This window comes from Meleagris gallopavo, chromosome 2, assembly GCF_000146605.3.
Source record: "Meleagris gallopavo isolate NT-WF06-2002-E0010 breed Aviagen turkey brand Nicholas breeding stock chromosome 2, Turkey_5.1, whole genome shotgun sequence".
NCBI lineage: Eukaryota > Metazoa > Chordata > Aves > Galliformes > Phasianidae > Meleagris > Meleagris gallopavo.
Genome location: NC_015012.2, coordinates 40,609,745 through 40,633,041, shown reverse-complemented (window position 1 = coordinate 40,633,041; position 23,297 = coordinate 40,609,745). Strand labels below are relative to the sequence as shown.

The following is a 23,297-nucleotide window of genomic DNA, read 5'->3' as shown; positions in this document are numbered from 1 at the left end:
CTGTAGTTCCAGATAAATTTCTGGGAAAATTTGTTTTGGGTCGGTACATTTACTTTGACCTTTGAGCTTTAGGAACTATTCCATATATAAAATGTTGGGGTTTTTTGTTTATGAACAGGAGGGCGGAGTTGCTGAAGCCTGTATGAATGCTCGTAGAACAAGGAAATTAAATGAAGACATTTTATTGTTCCTCCTTTTGCATCTCATGTATTTGTTTATAAAATGGCACAGCTGCTTTTCACTCATATCTTGTTTTTATTCTCCAGCACAAGCCTGTGGCACAAAGGCTGATGTCCTTGTTCTCAGGTGGTCAATGGCTTTTCTCAGATACAGCTAGCTCCTTCTCCCCTCCCTTCTAACAAGTCACTGCCATATGCTTTAAATGTCAGAAACATCACAACTTCTTTAGGACTATCACAGGGTGATGAACTGGACCTGTTATCTGAGTTAAAGATGTGTGCTTTTGCTTCATAGTCAGTGTGGTAAAAATATTTTATAGTTCAACTAGACAAAGCACAACAGTAGTTTTTGGAATAAATTCAGAATGTTCCCCTTCCTGCCCAGTGTCCCTCAGCATGTTCCTGTGGACTAACTGGAAGTGCACAGGTGAAGGAACTGATATTCAAATCCAGTAAGCTTAGGAAGGTCCTCAACATTCTTGCTGATACAGAAGACGTGCCCCAAACTTGTTTGGTCTTGATGACTGTACTCAAGAGTATACATTCAGCCTGAGACAGTCTCTTCTTCCAAAATGCCCCACACAAACTCAGAAAGCATTTCCTAGAGGGCCATATCTGTTGCAGTTGAGCATCTCACTTTCTTTGAATATTCCAGTGCTGAATAAAATACTCTAGCTGCAAATTTTGGAGGTCAGAAACTCTGCTTGAATGTTTGCAGATTTGTATGTTAAATCAAACAGAAACAAAGCTTAAAGGATTAAAGCGTATTTCCCCTGCACCATAGTTCTCTCCTTTAGCCAGAGAAAATATTCGGACTATCTGAGAAGCAAAAGTGTTAGAGATGGAAGCGTGTTTCTTCTGAATCTTGGCTGACTGCAGGACCCTGTTCTTATTAAGGGAACTCTGATAACTGAATGGTTTGTTCATATCTATGCACATATGTAGTGGAATGCAGGTGCTGGCCAGGAAATCCTACAAAGTTAACATTTGAAACATCTAATTAATATGGAGATGAGCTGCTCTGTAATTGTGATGGTATATTGAATTTTGTTTTGAACAAGGAAGTTGTACGTGCTTCTTAATTCTTAGCACAAAATATATTTATGAAAAGCAGAGAAACTTTGACAAAGCACAAGCAGAAAATTAATGTGAATATCCTCTTTCACATTATGGGTACTACAGGATCTGACATAGCTCCTCCAGTTCTGGATGCTATTGCCTTTTAGATTACACAGATGTTCCATATCAAACATTTGATTTGATGGAGATGAAAAGTTCATTCATTTTTCTGGGGAGAACCTAAGACCAGTCTTATGAGTGTTAATACTGCAGTTAAGCATCCAAGTGTTGGGATTTTTAACATGTATTTATATTCATAAATGGTGCCTTTAAATGCTGCTTAATAGATACTATTTCAACGAACAGAGTTCTTTGTCAAGAATATAGTTTTGTTTGGGCTGATAATTATTAAAGCTTTATATTGTATTATATTACAAGAATTATATCTTAATTTCAGGTAGAAACTTAAGATCAAATGAATCACAAACTGAAACTGTGTACAGGAAAATTACCATAGAAAAATGTTACTTAAACCCAAAGCAGAATTTGTGGTTGAGCTCTTGGTAATATTTATCCACCCAAAACTTCTCTCTAAAAATCTGGAGATTTTCTGAATCTCACATGCTGATTGATGATCTAAATGCATATCTTTATTTTCAAAACACTGGGATGTTCAATGGCCTCTCTGAAATTAATTAATGATCTTATTCCATCACCCAGGAGATACCACAGATATGCCAGCAAAACTAATGGCAAGTTATGGTCTGTGATATCGTTAGAGCAAAGTATCTTGTCATTGTGTGGACAGGATGAACATTCTTTCTTTAAAGAAGTCTCCTTATGCTTTAGTTAAAACATTTTGCAATTAAGATAAGTTCCTATTTTTGTTGTTTTACTTTGGTGAAAAGTATTGAGGTATTGAGGGTAGTGTTCCATGTCTCTAAGTTTGGTTTTATGTGCACATCAGTATTTACATCACGTCTGTATTTGTTATGAATTAGCCTCGAGATAAGAAGGTCAGAGAGCTTCTAAACTCTCTCCATCAAAAGAAAGTTCCGCAATTACCTTCATCTCTAGATTTTTTGAAAATTCCAGGAAAACAACCTAAAAATTCTGCTGGTCTGAGATCCAGTTGTGAAACTGTGTGAAATTTTCATAATACCCTTGGGTGAAAGATGCCATTTGCTGCGGGGTACCTTGGTCTTGGAAGTAGCTCCATTTTATGAGAAAATATGTGCTGTGAAGGTCTGCTAACTTGCATTTACTCAACGTCTGAAATAATTTTAAGTGACAAAAACATGGTATGGTAAAGATTTTAAACTGCTAATTTAAAACTTTCTCATAGTGAAATTTCATTTTCCAGCACTGCTTCCACTGGATTTTACTGATATGAAGATTATCCACACACTCCTACAATTTCTGTAAATTTTCATCCCTCTTGTTTCGCAGTAATGGTTGATTGTGGAGTAATGGAGATAGCTGACTAAAGGATGCAAGCAATGTTCTGTTTCTTTAATATGTGAATCTTGCTTATAATCTTGCTTCACTTTAAGGTGTCAACATGTCTGCAACCACTTGTTCATCTCAGGCTGCTTTTGCTTTCACAGGGCTTACCTTTTATACATTTACCCAATTACGTCCTCAGAAATGCTCATTTTTCAATTAAAATTTATAGGAATCCATGTGCATCATTAAAAATGAAGAATTACTATCTGGAAAGCAATCTGGTCACTTCATGCCTTATCAAAGACCCTGCAATCAGTTTATCAGCCATAACCTTAAAATCCATCAATTTATGGCAGATGTAGCCTACAGATGTGATGTACCTGTGCTATGCAGTTCACGCTACTAATGCTTAAATTTCTGTTTGTTTACCGGCCGGGGCTATGTGCAAATCATTAGCATCAATCACGTATGTACACTTATTTAGCTTACTCTCATAATTGTAGTCTCCTTGCAAATCTTTTCCATTCTGAATTCAGATGATGCCTCAGCTCCTGCGCTGGAAACTCAGCCTCAAGGTGATGAAGAAGGTAAGCGTCAATAGGAATTTAACAGTGTGATATTATCTAATGCAGTGTGGACAGCATCAAATTCTACCTTAGAACTTTGGTAACTGTGATAGCTGATTAGACTTCCTGAAGTGAAAAGAAATTAAAAACATATCTTTTTGGGAATAAGTAAAAAAACACAGTGAATTTGATGGGGTAGTTCATAGGTGGCACTTCAACTGTGGATTCCTGTTAACAATACTCAGGGCACAGACAGGTTTTAAATTTGAGCCACAGTGCAAATTGAAACTTAATAGCCAAACAAGGAAGTTAAAAGCCTGAAAGCTACCTTCAGCATATGGTGTAGCAATGTGAGGTTGGTGGTGGGTGTTTTGTCAAGCTTATTTGCATCTGGGGAAATTCGGTGCTCTGGGAATGGAAAGCTCAAGGCCCATATGCAGTGATAGTCGTGTACTGTGACTGTCTTAGCATTCAGTGTAAGTCTCTGATCAGAATCTGATCTAAATCATTACATATTTTGGGTCTGCACTGGGTTACTTTTATTCTGTTTAAATATGATTTTGTTCTACAAGTATGTATTTTAACCCTTGTTATAAATGGAAGAAGAAAAACTGTTCATGCCTTTCTGTGACTACAGATTTTACCTATTCAAATGCAGACCTGCGTACCCTTTTTTCTTCTTAGTATCTATAAATCTTTAAAATAGAACATGTATTAGATAGCTGCTGATAACTTTTAGAAAACTGGAACATTTACAAACTTTTTTGTCTTTTTTTCTTTATTCTCAGATATAGCTTCTCGTTATCCTACATTATGGACTGAGCAAGTAAAGAGCAGACAAAACAAAACCAATAAAAGCTCAGGTAAGAAGCTGTTCTGTCCTTATTTTGCCTGTGAAGGCATGCACTGAACCTTGCTTAAACTACAGTTATTTAAGTGAAATGCTTTTTTAGTAGTCATTCTGCTTCTGCCTTTATCATATGATAGTGTATTAATGATTTGCATTCTGATGATTTTGTTGCCTTATGGCATCCATTGATTTGTATAGAAACAGTTTTGGCCAGGTTTTACTAAGTATAAACTGCCAGTACTCCACTTAAGTCTCTGGCTCATACCTGTATGCATTTGTGAGTGGATCTGACATTTATTTTTATTGTCCTCTTTAATTCACTATCTCCTTGTTACCCGCTTCTATTTTTTTTTCTTTTTTTTTCCTCTTTTTGGTGATGTGCAGCAAGATGGTACTTGGAAAAGAATAGTGGGGTTTACGTGTATTTGGTACTAAAACTTTAGGAGACAAATCTGAAAAGAAGAAAACTCTCATTAGAAAGCAGCTGTCAATTAACAGGAAATTGGAAAGACAGTGTTACCTGTTTTTTAATTAAATCAGTTATCTGTTAGTTGCAAGACTGCCAATTTAGAATGAATTAATTATGTTGCCTTTTAAAATAATTGTTAAATTCTTGTTTGACTTTTTTTCACCACTGCACAAGGAATGTCAGAATGAATGTCTTAAGACTGAAACCTCTGAAATATTGAGACACTCTCTTTGCTTTGATGGACTTGGAATATTGGTGCTGACCTCACTGTTCCCTCCTTCAGTGGGATAATCTTTAGAGAACCTTCCTGAGTTTCCTGGAAGGAAACTTCCTCTGGAGGAAAAAAAGGTTGGTCTGAAAGGGAACATTAATGGTACAGACCATTACTCAGTAAATCACACAAAAGCACATTTCAGATCAAGTGGAAATTGAGGCTATGATTTATCCTAAGTACTGTGCTTAAGTATTTTACTGAATTGAGGCCCAAAGGAATTTAAAAAGTCATGCCATCATGGTAAGAAAAGCATATTCTTACTTAAAAACTCCTTTATTAAGCTGTTTTTAACATCAGGCAACAGTTATTAATGCTTTTTCCTCTCCTTGATGCACCAGTAGGCACTTGGGGAAAGGACCATAAGCAGTTAATAGAGAAGCAAACACTTTCCATGCTGAGGATTTATTCTGTCATTTCCTTAGCCAATGTCAGCAAGAATAGAAATGCTTCAGGATTTCTCAGTGTTAAATCTGTATAAAAATATGTCACTTACAGAAGTGTTTATTTCATTTTTACAGTGCTAGATTTACTAGTGAGATCTAAAGCAAAAGTTCTTGAGTTTTTCAGTGCTGCTGCAGGAAGTGAAAGCTTAACCATATGCACAGAAATTTAGGGAGACACCAAAGATTGATTTGTAACTGGGAATTTGTCTCCTCCAGTCTTTCTAAAGAGATTATTTGCAAAAGAAGAGAGACTGGCAGTATAGTCTGTCTGTATTGTGATAACTGGCCAGCGGTGCATGGAAGGAACATGCAGCTTTTTATTTAATTTTCTGAAGTAATGGAGTAAATAGTGTTTTATTACTTGGATTTTGCTACAGACCATCATTTTCAAGCCTTTCAAAATCTGTTACAAGTTTTAATTAGTTAGCCCCAGAGGGCTTGATCCAACTGGAGTTTCATTTTCAAAACATCACCTGGGAAAACACAGGAGTACACATATATAGAAATGTAGCATAGACTGACTGCAAATATGAGTGACAACATTTAGTATAATATCTATGTGAAGACTGCGAAGTAGGAAATTGAAAAATCCTGGTCTCGTTTAATGTAAATTGCAAATTATTATCACTGTGTATACCAAACTCTTTCTTGCATTGTCTGCCCTTACAGTTTGAATCTGTTGGCAAAGTCTGCCAGTGAAACTGACAAATATGATAGAGGGACATTCTCACAGTTGAATGCAGTTTTTATTATTGCCTCATCAGACTGCTTTAAAGCACTTGTACATATGAATTTTCTCACATGGAAACTATGTTGGTTGTCAGTGAGGTTTCTGTTTTGCTAGCTTGTTTTGTTTTGTTTCTCAGAGGCAATTGTTCCAGCGGGATCCCTGTGCGCTGATCATTGCTTGAAAGTCATCTTCTCACAGGGGACCAAGGCAAACCAGGTTCCACACTCCAGTGCTCACATTCATTCCAAACTGAACCTGGCAAATATCTTTGGGCTGTGTCTATCTGAGCAAAATTCAGTTCTGCAGTTAAACAGTCTGCAATTAAAAAAAAAAAAGTAGCAGTGGAAATTAATATAAGAGTTTGTGTGTGTGCCCAATCATATCAATTCTCATAACCATCCCTCTCTAAGCACAGGAAAATGAGTAGCTTACAGACAGGAAAATGAGTAACCATTCAGTGACTTTGTATTTATTCTCAATTATTGTTGCATTTTCCAGATGTTGCTTTCAGCATTGACTCAACTGAAATTATGTGCAGTTGAAGATGTGTGAGCTAGAAAGAAAAAAATAAGATCTTTTGCACATTCCCAGTTAAAAATATATTACAAATTAATTAAAAGTTTTCTAGAAATATTTTGCATTACGTTCATTTTGCAATGTGAATATTTGAGATATTAAGCAGTTATAACAGAAGAAAATAAAAATGGATATCATAAACACTGTGAAAAGAGCACAGGGAAGAGCTAGTTGCTCCCTTTTTCCAGTAGGGCTTCTTAGCAAATTGTGTGTTGTCCTGCAGAAGCCTGACCAATATTTCATTCTCAAATTTGCTTGTATTCAGCACTAGAGGGGGAGGTGAGGACTTTAAATCAAAATACATGATATACGATATGACAAGATATGACAAAAATGTCGTACCCACTCTGGGTGCAATATGCTAGTACTGAACACATGGAAACTTAGTTAAATGAATATATAAAGTTGACTTGCATAAGAAAATAGCCTGAATAGGACTGGCTCCTTCAAGGCAAACCGCAGATTACATGTTGAAAACATGGTATTTTTTTCCCTGTTACCACCTCGTTTCAGACTTAAGCTTTTATTTCCCTGCAACAGTTGGTGAGGTATCAGCCACACAAAAAACAGGACTTGCATTCCCAAACTGGTTTGTAAAAACAGACATTAGCTGTAGCTGGAGAAAGGAAGAGCATGAAAATAAGATGCTGAAATGCATGCATCTAGTGTCTTTTCATATGTCCTAGACATGGAATGTAAAACAGCCTACTAGAAATCGGTGCTCTTCTGGTACTTACATTTGGAATGACATATTGAACCGTGTGTACCTGAATTCAAACCATGAGAGATAAGCAGATGCAGGAACACTGATTCAAAATAAGTCTTCAAACAGATAATTTTGTTAGTAAGTCCTTGAATTATGATAGTGGAAGCACCATTTTAGTCCATTTTAGATGGCCTCCATGTCTGCAGGAGGTCTTTGCCACGCATTGGACAAGTTCAAACCCAGATATTATGTGATCTCTATAGTTCAGCTCATCCGGAGGTTAATTTTCTACACAAGAAAAGACACTAGCATTTTTTACTGAAGCCTACATGTTTTGTGATGGCTACTCATCTGCCTTTTGCATTTTCTGAAAACTGTGGGTGTTGGAAGATGTCTGCTGGTAGAATATTTGTTGTTTGGTCTGTTATCTCAGAAAATTATTCACAGAAGATAAAAAAAAAAAAACATTTGAGGTCAGCTGAGTAAGAAAATGTGCTACAAACAAGGCAGACTGGAAACTTTCAGGTCAACAGTATTATGATTATGGCCTCACTTTCTGGATTTTTTTGCTAACTCAGTAAGTGTTCCCTTGAGAGTTTCTGAATGAACACAATTATTTGTAGTGAACTATAATTTGTGATTTGTATTTTACTTTAAAACCAGGATTGTTAAGAAACTGTTGGGAATGGAGAAGTGAGACACACTGTCGCTTCTCATTGTATCCCTTATTGTTTCATTTTTAAATATTTTGAAGTCTAGGAAGTAGTTCTTTATTTTTTTTTCTTCCATTTTTTTGTTATTTTTATCTGCCAAGAATCAAACCAGTTTCAGAATAGTATTCTTTTAGAGACAGTCTCAGAATTCTCCCCTGAAGATGAAAAAACTTGTGGCTTTGGAACTAATGGTTGCCTATATCATTAATGCCAACAAGTAAGTGGTTGACATAGATCTTCACGGTGAATATTGTCTTTTCAGAAATAGTCTTTAATGAAATCCTTACCTTGACTTCGCTATTACACAAAGAGAAAACGGTATTCTTCATTCTCTTCACCTGTGAAGAAAAACACTCTTCATCCTCTTTTAGGCCCCCTTTGCTTTGTTTTGTTCTCTTTTTCCTTTTTTTTATTATTTTTTTTTCCCCAACTCCTAAATTGGTTAAGGAAAATTAGTATTTTGTTTCTGCTCTTTCAGCCTGTTCCAAAAAGATAAACCTCTCCAGATCTCCCTGCACTGCTTATATATAATGATACATTCTTAATTTCCAGGCTGCTGGATTATACTTACAATAGTACTATCTTATCTTTAGTAATCCTTTTTAAAAGTGTTTTCATTTATCTTTATTTTAATTTTATGTATTAGTTCAAAACCTTTATAAACATCACATTCTGGCATTTTCAGTTCTTCCTCCCACCACAGAGGAAGATACTCCCATCCTAACCATTAAAATTTGAGTTCTGTTTTATATCCAGTTGATGTTCATTATGCTCAGGATGTTCCAGAGTTTTATTGGACCCCCATTGCAGGGGGGGGGGGAGGGGGGAGGGGGGTGGGAGGTAGAGATCTGCTTTATGTAAGGTTGATAATTTTTATTTTACTGCTTGTGTTAAAATTTGATGCCAAGAGATACTAATCTTTCCTATTTTTAATTATATCACATTACTTTCTGCAGAAAATAAATTAAATTCTCTTTTACTTTTTAGATATACACTCCCCCATCCAACTATAACTTTCAACAGTTTACCAAACATCAGACAGCAGAAGCATAAAAACATCAATAAACTTCATAAATTCAAAATTGGATGTTAGGCTAACAGTTGGTATTTTAACAACAGTGGTTAAAATATAATAATCATGTAAATCATATTTATGCTGAGAAACACATTGTATTAGATATATATGAAGACACAGTCTTTCTGGGAAATTGATAAATCTTCCAGCCTTGAGAGTCTGCATTTGTCTTTGGCTAAGCAATGATTTCTGGACATTATATATAAGGTAATCCTTCAAGTGGCTTCCAAACTTTGCAGGCAGCTGAAAGACCAGAATAGTCAACAGTAAAAGCTGCAGGATTTCCATCATTGTTCCAATAATCTGATAATTAAGAGAAAATGTCCTTGCTGAATTTAGAGAAGCCTTTCCTTCTCTGCCTTCCCATAGCCAAGAAGCAATGAATGTAGATAGTTTAGCATACCTTTATCAGTATGTTGGAGGCAAAGCTTTTTTTACTTCCATGCACTTTCTTGGACAAGAGACCTGGGCCAACTATGAACACATAGAGTTAGGCATCTAAACCTACTTAATGTCATCCAAATGATTGTCCTGTTTCTTCTGAAATGTGAAGAATCCAGTACTAGTCTTGAAATTAAATCAGTACTACCAAATGGAAAAGATACATGCAATGTCAGGGTAGCCTTGAGACTCATCTTCTCAAAATGTCAGTAAACTTGTGGTTACGCTCTTGAGCAAGAATAAAAAACCTGTTTCGAATAGAGATAGTACAGAATGTTATTCCAGCAATCCTAGTATACTCATGGAACTCTGCCATATTTTGCAAGGTTAAGAACTCTGCATGTATTTGTCTGTGAGCTGATAAAAAATTATCAAAAATGTTAACCTTTAGAAAAACAAAATTTTAAGTTTCACTGTTAAATTTAATCAGAACGATTCAGTATTCTGGCAAGATTTTTTCTAGTTTTAAAGGACAAACTAGACTGTCCTGAGGATAGCAATTTTATCTTTATTTCACAAGGATCGGTCAAATGATCAACTGCCCATCCTCCTATTAACTGAGTAAAAAGTATTTTAAAAAGCCCAAAACAGTCATGACAAGAAATGCATTTTTTAATTACTTTTGTGAATATACAATTCTGCTGAGTACTCTGTACAAAAGAACTCTTAACTGCTGTTAATGGGAGAACTGGTTGCCGTGCTGGTTGGAATCCAGATTTCCTTACATCTACATTTCTGAAAATACTGAATTCATTTCTGGATGTTCCGTTGTAGACCAAGTTATGAGCAGTTACAGTGGTTTAAATTTGGAGGGATTTTTAGTGAGATAGTATTTCATATGTAACTTCCAACTGTCTTTGCTGAGCCAAACAACTCTGAACAAAATTCCTGAAAAATCTGATAGTTCATGATACAGATAATGAATTGCTTAATTATTTTCAAAATAAATTATAGAATTTTTTCCTTTTACAGTGCTTGAAAAAATATTGTGAATCTTCATCAATAATGCTAGCATTTTCCATTTGGTATAAAAGCAAGAATAATTCAGCTCCTACAGGTACTTTGTTGGGAAGAATGGAATTCACTCCAAAATCTGTGTGCTGGCCATGCATTTTTGGCGCAGCTATTGCACCAATCCAATCCTCTACTGCAGCATCTGTTTTTATGGGCTGTTGAGGTCCCTGGTTGATGTCGTCATTCACCAATCCTTTCCCCTAGCCTGTCCTTAATGCAATGCATTGGCTTTTCTGTTTGTGACTAGTTTAGAGTCTCCTTTCTATGAGAAGGCACACCAGGAGTCATATTTGGCATAAGGTAACTTGTTCCAGCAAAACTGCATTATTAAAGTACACAAAATCACTTTGAGATCTTTTCATCCGTAAGATGCTATATATGTGTAAATATGTATTACTACTGGCATGCTTCCCTCTTCATTCCACTCTGTCCATCATGCTCTGTCCTCTCTCATAACAGCCTGTTCCAGATGTATGCTAGACACTGTGTTTTCCCTGCACTCTGCACTGCTGAGTAATAACATTAACTATTCTTGCCATAATGCACTGGATTCCTGTGTTAGTGAAGGAAAAGCAGTGGTTCAAGGGACAGACCACTGTTTTTCATTAAAGCTATTTTTAATACCTGTTTCAGTTTAAGAATGGCAGGCTAAGTATCTGTATTCAACCACAAATAAAACTATGTTTAAATAAGATTAAGGCTGTAAATTAGATTTCAGATCTTAAATTCTCTTGGTACATTACAAAACACAAGAGAAAAGAGATACTAAGCCAAATATCTCAAACTGGTTGAATACAGAAAGAATGTGAATTCTTAGGGAGCTTCTTCCAAAAAGGTGTACATTTTGAGCTAAAAACTTGCATTTTCATGGAGAAAATTCAAGCAAACAGCAAAAACATGCCTTCAAAGATCTGAATAATTATGTTACAAAACTCAAAATTGTGACTTTGAAATGTTCATTGTAATGCCTTATGGCAGCTGTAATTTTGAAATTTCATGAATTCCTTTTTCTTAGTCAGGTCTTGTATCCTCAGGCTGGCTACACATGCGGAATATAATGGTCTCCCATTTTAAAAAATGCAATTTACTCAGAGAAGGTATATGCATTTTGGATCATTTTGTTCCCTGGGAAGTTCCATGCAAAGAAATAATGTTTTGTTATGGGTTTTTGTTCTCATTAAAATTCACTTGTTGTTGTTGTTGTTTTGTTATGAAAAGGAAACACTTATAATGGAAAACATTTTTTCATTTAAAGACCTGATTTTCCACGAAGCAGTCACAATGAAATTTTTCAACGAACCCTATTACGGTCATAATAGGCTATGAAAAGGTTATGGTATCACTGATTAAACAGTGTGTTGTTCTATTGTTTTGCAGTGAGATCTTATTGTTATTTAAACTTACCATTTCTACTGTCTTTAACTGAGTAAAGACCTTCCATCAAAATGGAAGGACTTTTATTGCATCTGTTTTGATCTTAAATGTAGTTTTTGTTTGATAAGAACACATTATAAATACATAAATACCTCAAATCTTTAAGTTTTAAAATGTTATCAGAGTCCATTTGGACACAGACCTATATTTGTATTGCAACACTCATTTGGAAACAAAGCCAAGAGGTTTCCTTTCCCTGCTAGCATGAGTTAGGGACTCTGTCCTTTTCTGGAAGAGCTGGTGTTGTTATGCAAGCAAATAAGGTGACTGAATAGATGACTTCCTTACTTTTTCCACTCACCTCATCAAGCTTCCACTGGCATTCCTCCCTTGACTGCAGTGGTTTCATTATGTGTCTTACTCAGAGTGAAAAGAGTCTTTTGTGACCACTGAAGCCAAACAAGCCTGTCCTGTGGTCAATTGCTGTAACACCAAGTGGTTTAGTTCAAGGTGGTATGTGTGACTAGTTTGGAAATAACTGTTTCATCCCTCCTCATTTTTTCACCCTAAGCCCCATTTGCACTGAGGCAGCCATATAAAACTACACATAGTTAGCTTCTCTTAGCATATATCTTTTATAATATTCCAGTCCACTGAGGTATGCATAAAGGATTTTGTTTTATTCTGTAGGGTGCTTCAGTGTGTGATGACTGTTGGTAATGACATTGAAGTATTTCCTAGTGCAGATAGTTAGATTAGGGCAAAACACTGGTTGGTATTTGGCCTGGGAGCAGAAGAGTATAAAGTTAAATTAAATCCTCTTGTGCCCCCAGATGAGAGATACAGTTTTGACAAGAAAGAAGAAAATAGTTCAGGGCTTCAAGATGTGTTCAGTTTCAGTCATAGGTTGAGGGTCTGCAGTGCTCCCTCTCCATCACTAGGCTGAATCTTCAGATCTGTATTGAGGCAAACTCCTACTGATATAGGAGGGAACAAGGGTTTTCTTATCTGATATTGTCTCCTTGTCATTTTATAAATTCATCCACAGAATCCATTAAAATAGTGACTCCTAACAGGGGCAAGGGTGTAGTTGTACGGCTTCATGTCTATCACACTTTGTCATCATGTAGTTCACCCTGCTTTCACAACAGCACTTTGCCTAGTTATTCTGGCTGAGAAAAAGCTGTTTACTTAAATAATTAGTTTGCAAGAAAGTAGGCAAGTAGCTTCTGAACCTGGTCATTTACTCTCTTGGGTTCCCCAAATCTCTGACCATGTGCATAAACTGATAATCTTGATAGACGTTAGTCTTGTGACAAAGTGAGAATCTTTGTTCTCATTGCTCTTCTGTTTGGCAGGTTAAGCCCTTCCTAGATTAAGAGCTTTATGCAGTTTCTAATCAGGTTTTAAAAAAAGCATTTTAATATCATTGTTAATGATTTTTAGTGTTTTCAAGGTGAGTCAACAGGGAAACAGCAAACCAAAATATCATTATAAATGCCAGTGGTTTGAAAGGTCAGTTTTCTCCCTTTCCCTACCAACATTCTAAGAATAAAATGGTGACTTCTAATGTAGTCATACATCCTGTAGTTCATCCCTTAAACTAAACAGTTCAATATAATAATAGCAAATTACTGTAGGAGGAGACAGTTTAATTTTAATGGGCATGAAGCTTTCTTTTACTCAGAGAAGTACATACAGGAGTGACTCCCCTGCAGTTAGAAAGGCAAATAGTGAGTAGAGAGGGAATCAGTTTTGGATTTTTCTTTTTTTAATTTGTTCATTTAGTTTTCTTTTATTTTTCCTCTAAATTTGGACTCTAATGGTAGGGGTCTGGTGATACTATTATTCCATATCTTGGAAACAGTGCCTACTCATTTCTCTAAGCAGCTCGTATATGGTATATCAGTCTGCTGGGTCAGTGATAAAAGGATGGTCCACTCCAACCCTGTTGCTATTGCATAGCTGGAATTCCTCTTGACATTAACGGATGTTCTGTCAGCACAAGGGCTCAATAGTCCACTTCTCTTGCTAGATGAAAGAGTGAATGTTGGTGTTTTCTCTTTATTACCTTTCTGTACAAATATATTCTCTCAAGATGAGATGATGTTTTTTTGGCATGTTCAAGTCAGAAATAGCTTTTTGCATGCTGGAGAAAACTTTGTTAAAGGTATTTTGATTTTCTTTAATTAAAAAAGTCTTAATCTGGTAAAGAGTACTGATTCGTTGCTGCCAACACTAGCATGAGTGGAGGTAACTGGATGAGACTTGTGGTGGCCTGTCTAGTTCCATATTTCTAGAGAGACGTAAGATTAACAACAACCAGTAATTGTCATCATGTTAGCACCCAGGAGCCAAACAAGAATGGAATTTTGTGGTGTTAGTTGTATGCAATTTACTCATCACATGGGATATGTAGAAAAACCTCACAAATCTGGCAATGGTGCGATGAGGAGCCATACTGGTGCCTAGTTGTGCAGAGACTCACTATTGCTCCTGTGCCTCTGATCCTCAGGGGATGGTGCTTAATGTTAGCTACATGGATTTCATGTAGCAACAAACATGTATGAAGGGTTCATGATATTTCTGATTTTTTGCATCTCCTAACAGTGCTGCATATATAGTATCACATAACTAACAACAGTGCTAGCCTCAAAGATGTCACTGTGCTTTTTCAATATTGTTGTCAAAGTGAGCCTATGTGTCTTTTATATGGAATTTTCTCCCATTGTTTAGAACACTTTTTCCCCCATTAGAATTGAGTAGGAAAGCTTGTGAGTCAGAATGTTGTCTTAAAGCTTATCTGTTTTCATATCTGCCTTTATTGGAGCCTTGTGCACTTTTTCATAGTCTTTGTTATCTCTAGCATAATAAATTTTCCTCACTGTTGGTTGCACAAACAGAATTCACTGTTCCGTTCCCAATCCTTTATTTTTAGTCTGGGTTTTTCTTCTGTGAATAGCTGATCTTCACTGTGACTTTCTCCATGTTTTACCCAGGCATCACTCTTCAGTCTCAAATGCTGCTGTATAGGGTTTTCCTGCAACACAGATTTATTATCTTTCCATTCTTCCAACTTCTCTTTTTGACTGTTACTGCCAAAGGCAAGATTGGGACACCATGGAATAAAGACTGTTGATCATACTATGAATCTGTATTCTGAAAATGCAGTGACTCCAAAAACAAATTGGCAGTTCTTAGGAGCAATAACCTGAACATTTTGACTGATAGAGGAGGTACTTTGACTCCTAGAAGGAATAAGCATAGGAAGGTGTCACTGCCTATCGATGCAGGATTTCAGAGACCCCATCAGGGATGCCTTATTCAGTTACGGTGTCCATACTGCAAGATACTGAATGATACCAAACAAGGGGAGAGACTAAAGCTAGTAGAGTACATGCTTAACTTTAATCCTGCACTTCTCTCAGTTTCCACTGTTAAGGCTGTGAGGTTTTATTGTTGTTGTTGTTTTATTTGTTTGTTGTGGGAGGAATCATCAGTTTCTCAAATAAAGGACGCTGGAAGTGTCATAATATCAACACTGTTGGCCTGAATGACCAGTGCATTCCTGGCCTATATTCTGCACCAATTTTATTTCCTCAGGATGTTACTGTGGAGACTTGAGCAGCCTACAAAGTACTGTATGCGAAAGCATCTGACGTCAGCTACTGCAGAGAGACAGTGTGGTTTGATTGCTTACATTGATGGCAGCTAGCCAGCAGCTCTGGGGCTCTAACCCTGGATCTGCTTCTCAGGGACCTGCAGCAGCCTGGACAGATCAGTGCAAGCAGAAGCAAAGTTTTTAGCACAGAGGTGATTGAGATAATGTTTAGTGCAGATCAGTCAAATGCAATCAGGAGCTTTACAGACCTATATAGTATAGGAGGTGGAAATGAATAAAAATGTTTTGCACTGACCAGTGGAAATAGTAGCACTTCTATAAAAGAAAAGACGCAACCTACCCCTTCCTCTCAGTTTCAGTTTTGTATCTATATTTCTTGCCTTTTTTTCTGTTTGTTGGTTTCTATGATACTGTCATTTAATTCACAGTTACAGGGTTTTCATCCTTTTGCCATGCGACTGATTGGCAACTTCTAAAGTTCCTCCCTGTCTTTCTGTAACCTCTACCTACCACTGTGTGGTTGGGATAAACATATATGTAGAACTCAGACAAGCAAAAAGTGCATGCCCATGACTTTGATATAAAGAGACTCCATGTAGATGCTTACCTGTATTATTCTTATATAAAAGAGCCTATATATATGTAGCAAAATTTCTAGTATGTGTTGATTACAATGGGATTTTACTGTAGTTATTCTCAACAGTGATTCGAGGAAAACAGGTTTGTAAATACACAGGCTTGTCCACTCTACATTTGTCTATGCTTTATCTCCACTGATTGAAGAAAATAGTACTACTAATGGCAGTTTTGACTCCATTAATTATGTCAGCGGTTGATTGGTTTGTCCCAGAGTGCTTTATAACAATGGACAGATTTAATTAGCAACAGCTCCAGCTGCAGCAGCTTCACAGCCTCTTGTGAGAGTCATGCACAGTGCTTCATTTAGCATTATTTTCAAATCATCAAGTAACCTTTAAGCTTCCCAAATTAAAAAAAAATACAAAGCATACAATACATAATATGTAGAAAGAATGACAGAACTATCATCCCATAGGCTATAATAAAAATGTTTCCTTATTAGGTGACTGAATGCCAACATTGCCATTTCCTGTGATGCTGGTTATCTGGAAAAGTTAAATATTTAGAATCTGTTTTATTTGAACAGTTCTGCCAAAAACAGTCCTTTGGATTTTCTCTGTTTGTCATAGAGAGCTCCAAAATAAACAAAGCATGAGGTAGATGTGCATGTGTATATGGGGTGAATAGCTCTGAGAGGAATGGCAATATTTGTGGGAAATACGCTAAGAAAACATTTCAAAAAATAACTCTTTCTGAAATCTTTTTTTATTCTCTCGCACAGTGAATTGTTGAGAAGTACTTGTGCAAGGCTTTTTTCATTGTACAGGTCACTTTTGCAGTAGGTTGAGCATTTAAAACTAATTTTCTTAGCTTTTAAAGTAACTGAGACACTGTGTTGTAAAGGATTAAGGATCATTAGTCACACTTTGAAAATTCTCATTTTAGTAGTTCAAAAAACCTTAGACTTTGCCACTACATGTCTTTAAAATTGTTCTGAGTATGGTAGGGACTTGCTTTCTCTTGCTGATCCCATCTGTGTACAGTGGAATAACTCCAGTTTGACAGGAGCAGAAATTGTCATGTGGGGTTTTCAATATGGTAAAGAGTTTTCTATCCTTCAAAAGCATAGGGGTGTTTCAAAATCACACTATATTTAGCATTATATAGACTTCAGATGGATATTTCTTTTTGAAGACAGAGATGAAAGTGGGGTGGAATTAGGATTTTTATTTTTAATTCACATTGCCCAATATGAATGTTTTTCTCCAAAGTTTGAAAGGAAAGCCAAGCCAAAGATTTGGCTTTGCTCTTGAAACCAGAGCACAAGCTGAGCCATATAACCATGGCCATATGAGAAAAAAAGAAAGGAAAAAAAAAGAATAAAGCTTCCTAAAACTGTATTAAAAAGTTTCTGAAGGTGGAAGAAATAGTATTAGATTATTCTTATTGGCTTTTATTCTTCTTTGGCACATCCTCTTTATTGCACACAAAACTTGGCCAAAAGCAGTAAACATTCTCTTCTATCAGAATCTTGTACTTCTGCTGCTGCTAAGTTCCATTGTGCTATACAGATAATGTGTTTTGGATATAACTTGCTGAGAGTCGAAGCAAGACTTGTACAGCAGTTAATCTAACACGAGCCTTTGGATTTGTGTAGGGTTGAAGCAATGCAGTTACCTTTTGTATAGGGTATAGGTGTTCACTTTATTTGTTAGGTCTCAAACTGAGGATGAGATAATGCATTCTGGGAGAAGTGCGATTCAGTGGATGATAACACTTGCTTCTGATTTCTTCAATGACTATTCATTCTGCAACACAATTCCTTTAATTAGAGGCATGAGTATTCTTATTTTCCACCTGCTTCCTGGCATCTCTTTGACAAAGTGAAAAAGAGCAAGTCAGAATAAAAGTGGTCTGTTTTTGATTCATCTGTCATTGACTAGCTTTTAAAGGTGCAAATATATTTGTAACATTAGTACAATTTTAAAATGCTTGGGTTTTTTATCAGACAGATTTGAAAGGTATGTACCTGAGGGCCCCAGGGGTGAAATAATTCTGCTTAACCACAGAAGAGGCAGTGGGAGTGATAATAGCATAAACGTTTGCTTTATGGCTGTCAAAGTTACACTCTGAAACATTGAGGAAGAAATGAGAATTTCCATTTCAACATCCTGTTTAATCTCTGTTTAGTTTCAGAGAGCCAAAGCATTACCATTTGTATTGCTCATCTAGTCTACTATAAGCTAGGCAGAGGTGCATTTTATATTTATGACTTTGTAAGCTACGCTGAGATATGCAGAGAATATTTACAAAACGCAAAATAATATTCTCTTATTTTTTAATAAAACTGCATACTTCCTAATTGAGCACCTTGGATCACATAGCCATAAAACATCCACAAGTCATCCCAGATTCTACTGGCTACAGTGGCAGTAGCCAGAGTTCATGTCCCTGAGGTCTGTTGTCCTTACAGTGAAATCTGAGACAATATAATGGTCAATAATCCCACTACATTTTGGCACTGAACAGCCCACCACTGGTGCTGAAGTGAGACAGTTACAGAGGGAGACACATGGACAGGCTGCAGAGTACATGAGCAGATTACAGAGGGTGCACACACAAGGCAAGTCCCATGAGTGGGGCTCTAGGAAGGTTTTGCATAGCTAGGGTTGTGGTCCTTCTTCTGTGGAGAAACTTTGGAAGAGCATAGCATTACTGGCTTGCTCATGCCTTCTCAGGGTCACCTAAGCAATCAGGTGCAGAAGGAGGTGACTTCTGTACCGCATGGAACACAGGGAGTGCAGACTGTTCTGCGGACTGATGGTGCATCCCACTTCACAAACACCATATCCACAGGAAACGGTGCAATGGAACATATTCATGAATTACGGAACAGCTATATGATTAAAAAACAAACAAACAAACAAAAGTATTAGAAAGATTGCTTGTTGCTTATGTTAATCCTGTTTACATTGTAACATTGAGTAAGTCTATGTCCACGCTAAGCCTCTGTGATGGGGTTGGAAATGAGCTGATACTTAGAAAATAGAGCATAGATGGAATGCGGCCATCTCAGGCTGGAGTTAGGCAATAAGGCTGGAAAACACTACTCAGTGCCAACAGAATTAGCAGTATAGACAAATGGCAGGAAAGTGACACAAACTGCAGCCAACTATGCCACTGAAAACCTCTGAAATTAAAATTGCTTGGGTGCCTAAGGTCTAGTAATCAAAGACAAATCCAAGCACTAATATAAGTGTCTCAATTTCCCAAATGATGAACAGAACCTGTTTCACTGAGTGGAAGTGGTTGGCTGATAAACATTCCTGTAAACTGAATTTAAGCACCCCTTTGTACATTTTGTGTTGTAATTTTTAATAGAGCTATTCAAACAAGTGCTTACCCTCAACTCACCTGGCAAAGACGTTTGTTTTCACAGCTCTATGGAAAAAGTGAACCAGCTTTGTTTTCACTTCAAGTATTTCTTAAAAATTGAGAGATTTTTCCACTGGCAGATGACTAACACTTACTGGTCAATATACTCATAAAGCAAGAATGGTAGTTTTACGCAACTTTGTTTAATGAATGAGCTTTCAGATTGCTATAGCAAACTGGCCAGCTAGCCGCTGTGTTTGGGAAACATCAGCAATTTTCATTTGCTGTAATTTTGGGTGGTGGATTTTTTGTTTGATTTTGCAGTTTGAAAGCTTTGGTGCTGCTCTGCTTTGGAAGTGTGATGCAGTCATACTGAGCAATATTAGGAAGTGATGTTTCTTTTCTATGTCTGAGCTTAGAGGAAAACCAGGTTTCACTCCAATTAGCAAATGCTGCATTCAGTTATATTCTTGCAGGGTGGTGCACTTTTTTGCACTGTGTCTTCTCTTATGTCTTCTCCAAATCATCAGAGTCAAGCACGAGCACACGGAGATAGTAATCCACCTTCTGTACAGCTTTGTATTTCAGTGAATATCCTCAGTTCACCGAGCAAAAGGAACTGAGGGAACTTACCTCGTTAGAAAGCCCAAGGATTTTTCACTCTTCTTGTGAAACCTGGTGTTGCATGATTGATCACTGGCTTAAGAGGTTTCTTTGATTTGTATTAAAATTGCTCTCTAGAATCCAGTGTGGAGTGTAGGTTGTAAAAATTCTTTGTTCAAATCTGTCTAAAGAGATTCACTTTACACACGTATGCTATCATTCTCACACTCTGCTGTTAAAGATTCAACCAAAATGTTCGACTCTGTTCCCTGCTCTCACATTTCATAGGTGTTTGACTAAGGACACTTGACACTTAGGGTATGCATTTTGGCTCTAATGCAAAATGCATCTCTGAAAGATTTATAATCTAGTATATATTGACTTCATGTTTCTTTATCATTTATCTACAGGAGGATTAAATGCTATCACTTAAAAATTTAGAGCCAGATTTTGTTGTACTTGTAGATGAAGACTAACTTCTCTGTAAGTTTTCACCTAGTCACTGAATAGATCTCACACCACTAATTTATTTAAAGTAAATAAGAATGCTAAAATTTAAATATTGTTTGAAAACAGATAGCTAGTTTGTTCCCTTATAATTTATACAGTGCAGCAGGAAAACACAGTGAAGGAAATAAAGCAGTATAAATGAATAACTAAAATAAGCAATTTCAATGAGCTATAATTCTTTTAAAGGAAAAAAAATTGCATACTTACAAAATACTTTTCATCTCTTTAACCAAGAAGTTGTACTAAAATTTAAAACAAATATTACAGGCAAACCAAACACAAAACCAGCAGTGTGACAAAACAGTTCTTTTTCTCTTACAGTATTGTAGTTATGGCCTTTCTCACAGTGCTCCCAGCATTTCAAGTTTTAAGAAAAACAAAGAATGATAGGGGTGTGTATAAAATGGGGGTGTATGTTAAAAATTCCAGAGGGCCTACATGTTTAGAACTATGATTAAAGTGCAAGTCATCATACTTTTAATCTGAGAGCTTTGTTTTATGGGCACCCAACTTTTGTGTATTGCTAGAGGCAGAATTTGTGAAATCTGGAGTTGACATAGTGTCATCTGACTACTCAAACCTAGGGTAAAAGGGGAGATAATCCTGGTGCTTTCAAGTAGATTGGAGTCACTGTGACTTTATTCTTTCTAGGTAAAGTTAAGTGGAAGCTGTGTTCTGGCTTTTTGTTTCTATGAGCTCAGTGAACTTCCAGATGATCCTCCTTATGTATTGCAGTGTCTTTGTGTATGAAGCCACATAAATAAATGAGAGCAGCTGTTGGTGATTTATCTTGCTTTGTTCAGTGGAGTGAAGTACATAAATTAATATACAGGGCTTTGTTGAAACCATCAGCTTTTTGTTTGGCTACAATAATCGACTCAAACTCCAAAAGTGCAAAATAGTGATCAGCTGTAAATTGAGAGTAGTCTTCAAATACACACAAGGGGCCTGAAATATTTGGTTCCCACAAGTTTTTGCAAACAAGAATAAGCATGAGTAGGAATGTTGCCAGCTTTTATCAGGCCTTGGGAACCCTCATGCTGATGAGTATCTGAACCTAATTTAAATCAAAACATGTTCCATCAGATAATTTAGTTTTACGATTTGGTTGCCATTTGGTGTTGGGACTAAATCTGAGTGTATGTTATGTTACCTGTTACTTCCAATCAGTCCTTGATCTATGAACAAATATTGGGCTTACCTGGAAACATACATACATGGAAACACATTCAGCTGAGACCTGATGTATTGTCCACTGAATTTACCAGGTCACAGAAATGTTTCCCATTTGATAGGTTTATGAGTAATCTCTATAAGAAGCTAGAAGCATAAGCATGTTCCTGCTTTCATTTCCATCACTGAATTACACTTAATTTCTGTTAGATATGAGTTTATTTGAAAATTAGGAGAGGATAAGCAGACAAATTCTCATTGCAGCAGTGCTTTTGAAGAATGATTACTGTGAGATGTTAACAATATGCCCATAAAGGATGAGAAAATAATATATACGTAAAGGGTATGAAGCTGGCATCTTAAACCTGTTTATAACACTTCATCGATAGTAGGTTAACTTCCTTGGATGCTGTGTTCATAGTTGAAGCAGATGTCAGGGATTATGAGTGACTAAATTGGCTGGCTACAGGTAAAGAACCTGTTAGTTTGTCTTGCGGGTGAATATTTGCTGGAGGTAGGAATAACAAAGCCACTGCTGTTATGGACTGTTTTGTTTTTCAGATCTGCATCCAGTCAATGTAAATTCTTCTTCAGGGAGAAAGAAGCTTGAATAGAAATTATCCCACTTCCTACTGCTTTTCTAAAGTGAATGTTTTATTCAGATGTGGAAGTATAATTTGATGTAGTGTAAGTGGAAATCCATTCAGTGAAACTCGAAGACCATAAAAACAATTTGAAAATATAAAAACACATTGTAATCAGTTTCCTCTGTGCCTGTTAACTTCACTAGTTCAGGAAGGGTTCATCCTAAGCAAAAGAATCAAATTCTTATTCCCAAGGGGTGTGAATTGGTTTGAGGGGGTGCATGGTGTCAATTGGAGGATTATTCAGACATACTAATTATTATGATTTTGAAATAAACTTGTACAGGAGTTGTAAAAATCAATATTTGAAGTGTTCAAAAAATGTACCTAAATTATGCTAAATTAAGTAGGATGGCCTAATTATTTTGATAACATTTTGATTAGTAAAAATTGTTATAGAATGTAAATCTCTGTATGCTGGAATTTGAACACGAATGTGTTTTGTATGAACATCCTCTCATAGTCATGGAAGAACTGCCATAGTAACTGCCTCTAATATTACGCTGTGCTCCTCTAGAGAATGTGTATCACTTTTCAGAGTATTTTAGTTCACAGGTTTCTTGTTACTCCCTTTCTGTAGAAGATATTGAGCTTTGAGGTCTAATAAAAGACCCCTTAAGCCTGGAATCCAGGCTGTCTAAATTGTCCTTTCATGGCCCATTACATTAATGAGAAAAGGAGGGAGAAATAATCAACTGAAAATAGAACTTTTTAGAATGAATCTGTTTGTCATATACACATTGTGGGGTTAAAGAAATTTAAATTAAATGTTTGTGTAGTGGCCGGAAATGTTAAAGTAGCAAGCAAGCGCCTTTGTAATTTTTTGCAGAATGGGCAGCTTGTTTCCTCAGAATGCACTGTAGAAACACAGCTAAG

The 23,297-nt window shown here is 36.5% G+C and overlaps 1 protein-coding gene across 1 annotated transcript in view; it reads left to right on the top strand.

Annotated features, from left to right (window-relative positions):
* Window positions 1–23,297, top strand: part of SMOC2 (SPARC related modular calcium binding 2) — a 157,708-nt gene that overhangs the window by 89,560 nt on the left and 44,851 nt on the right. The window contains exons 7-8 of the mRNA XM_031552201.1: window positions 3,221–3,271; window positions 4,039–4,113. Of these exons, the coding sequence (XP_031408061.1) occupies window positions 3,221–3,271; window positions 4,039–4,113 (126 nt within the window). The remainder of the gene's footprint in view (window positions 1–3,220; window positions 3,272–4,038; window positions 4,114–23,297) is intronic.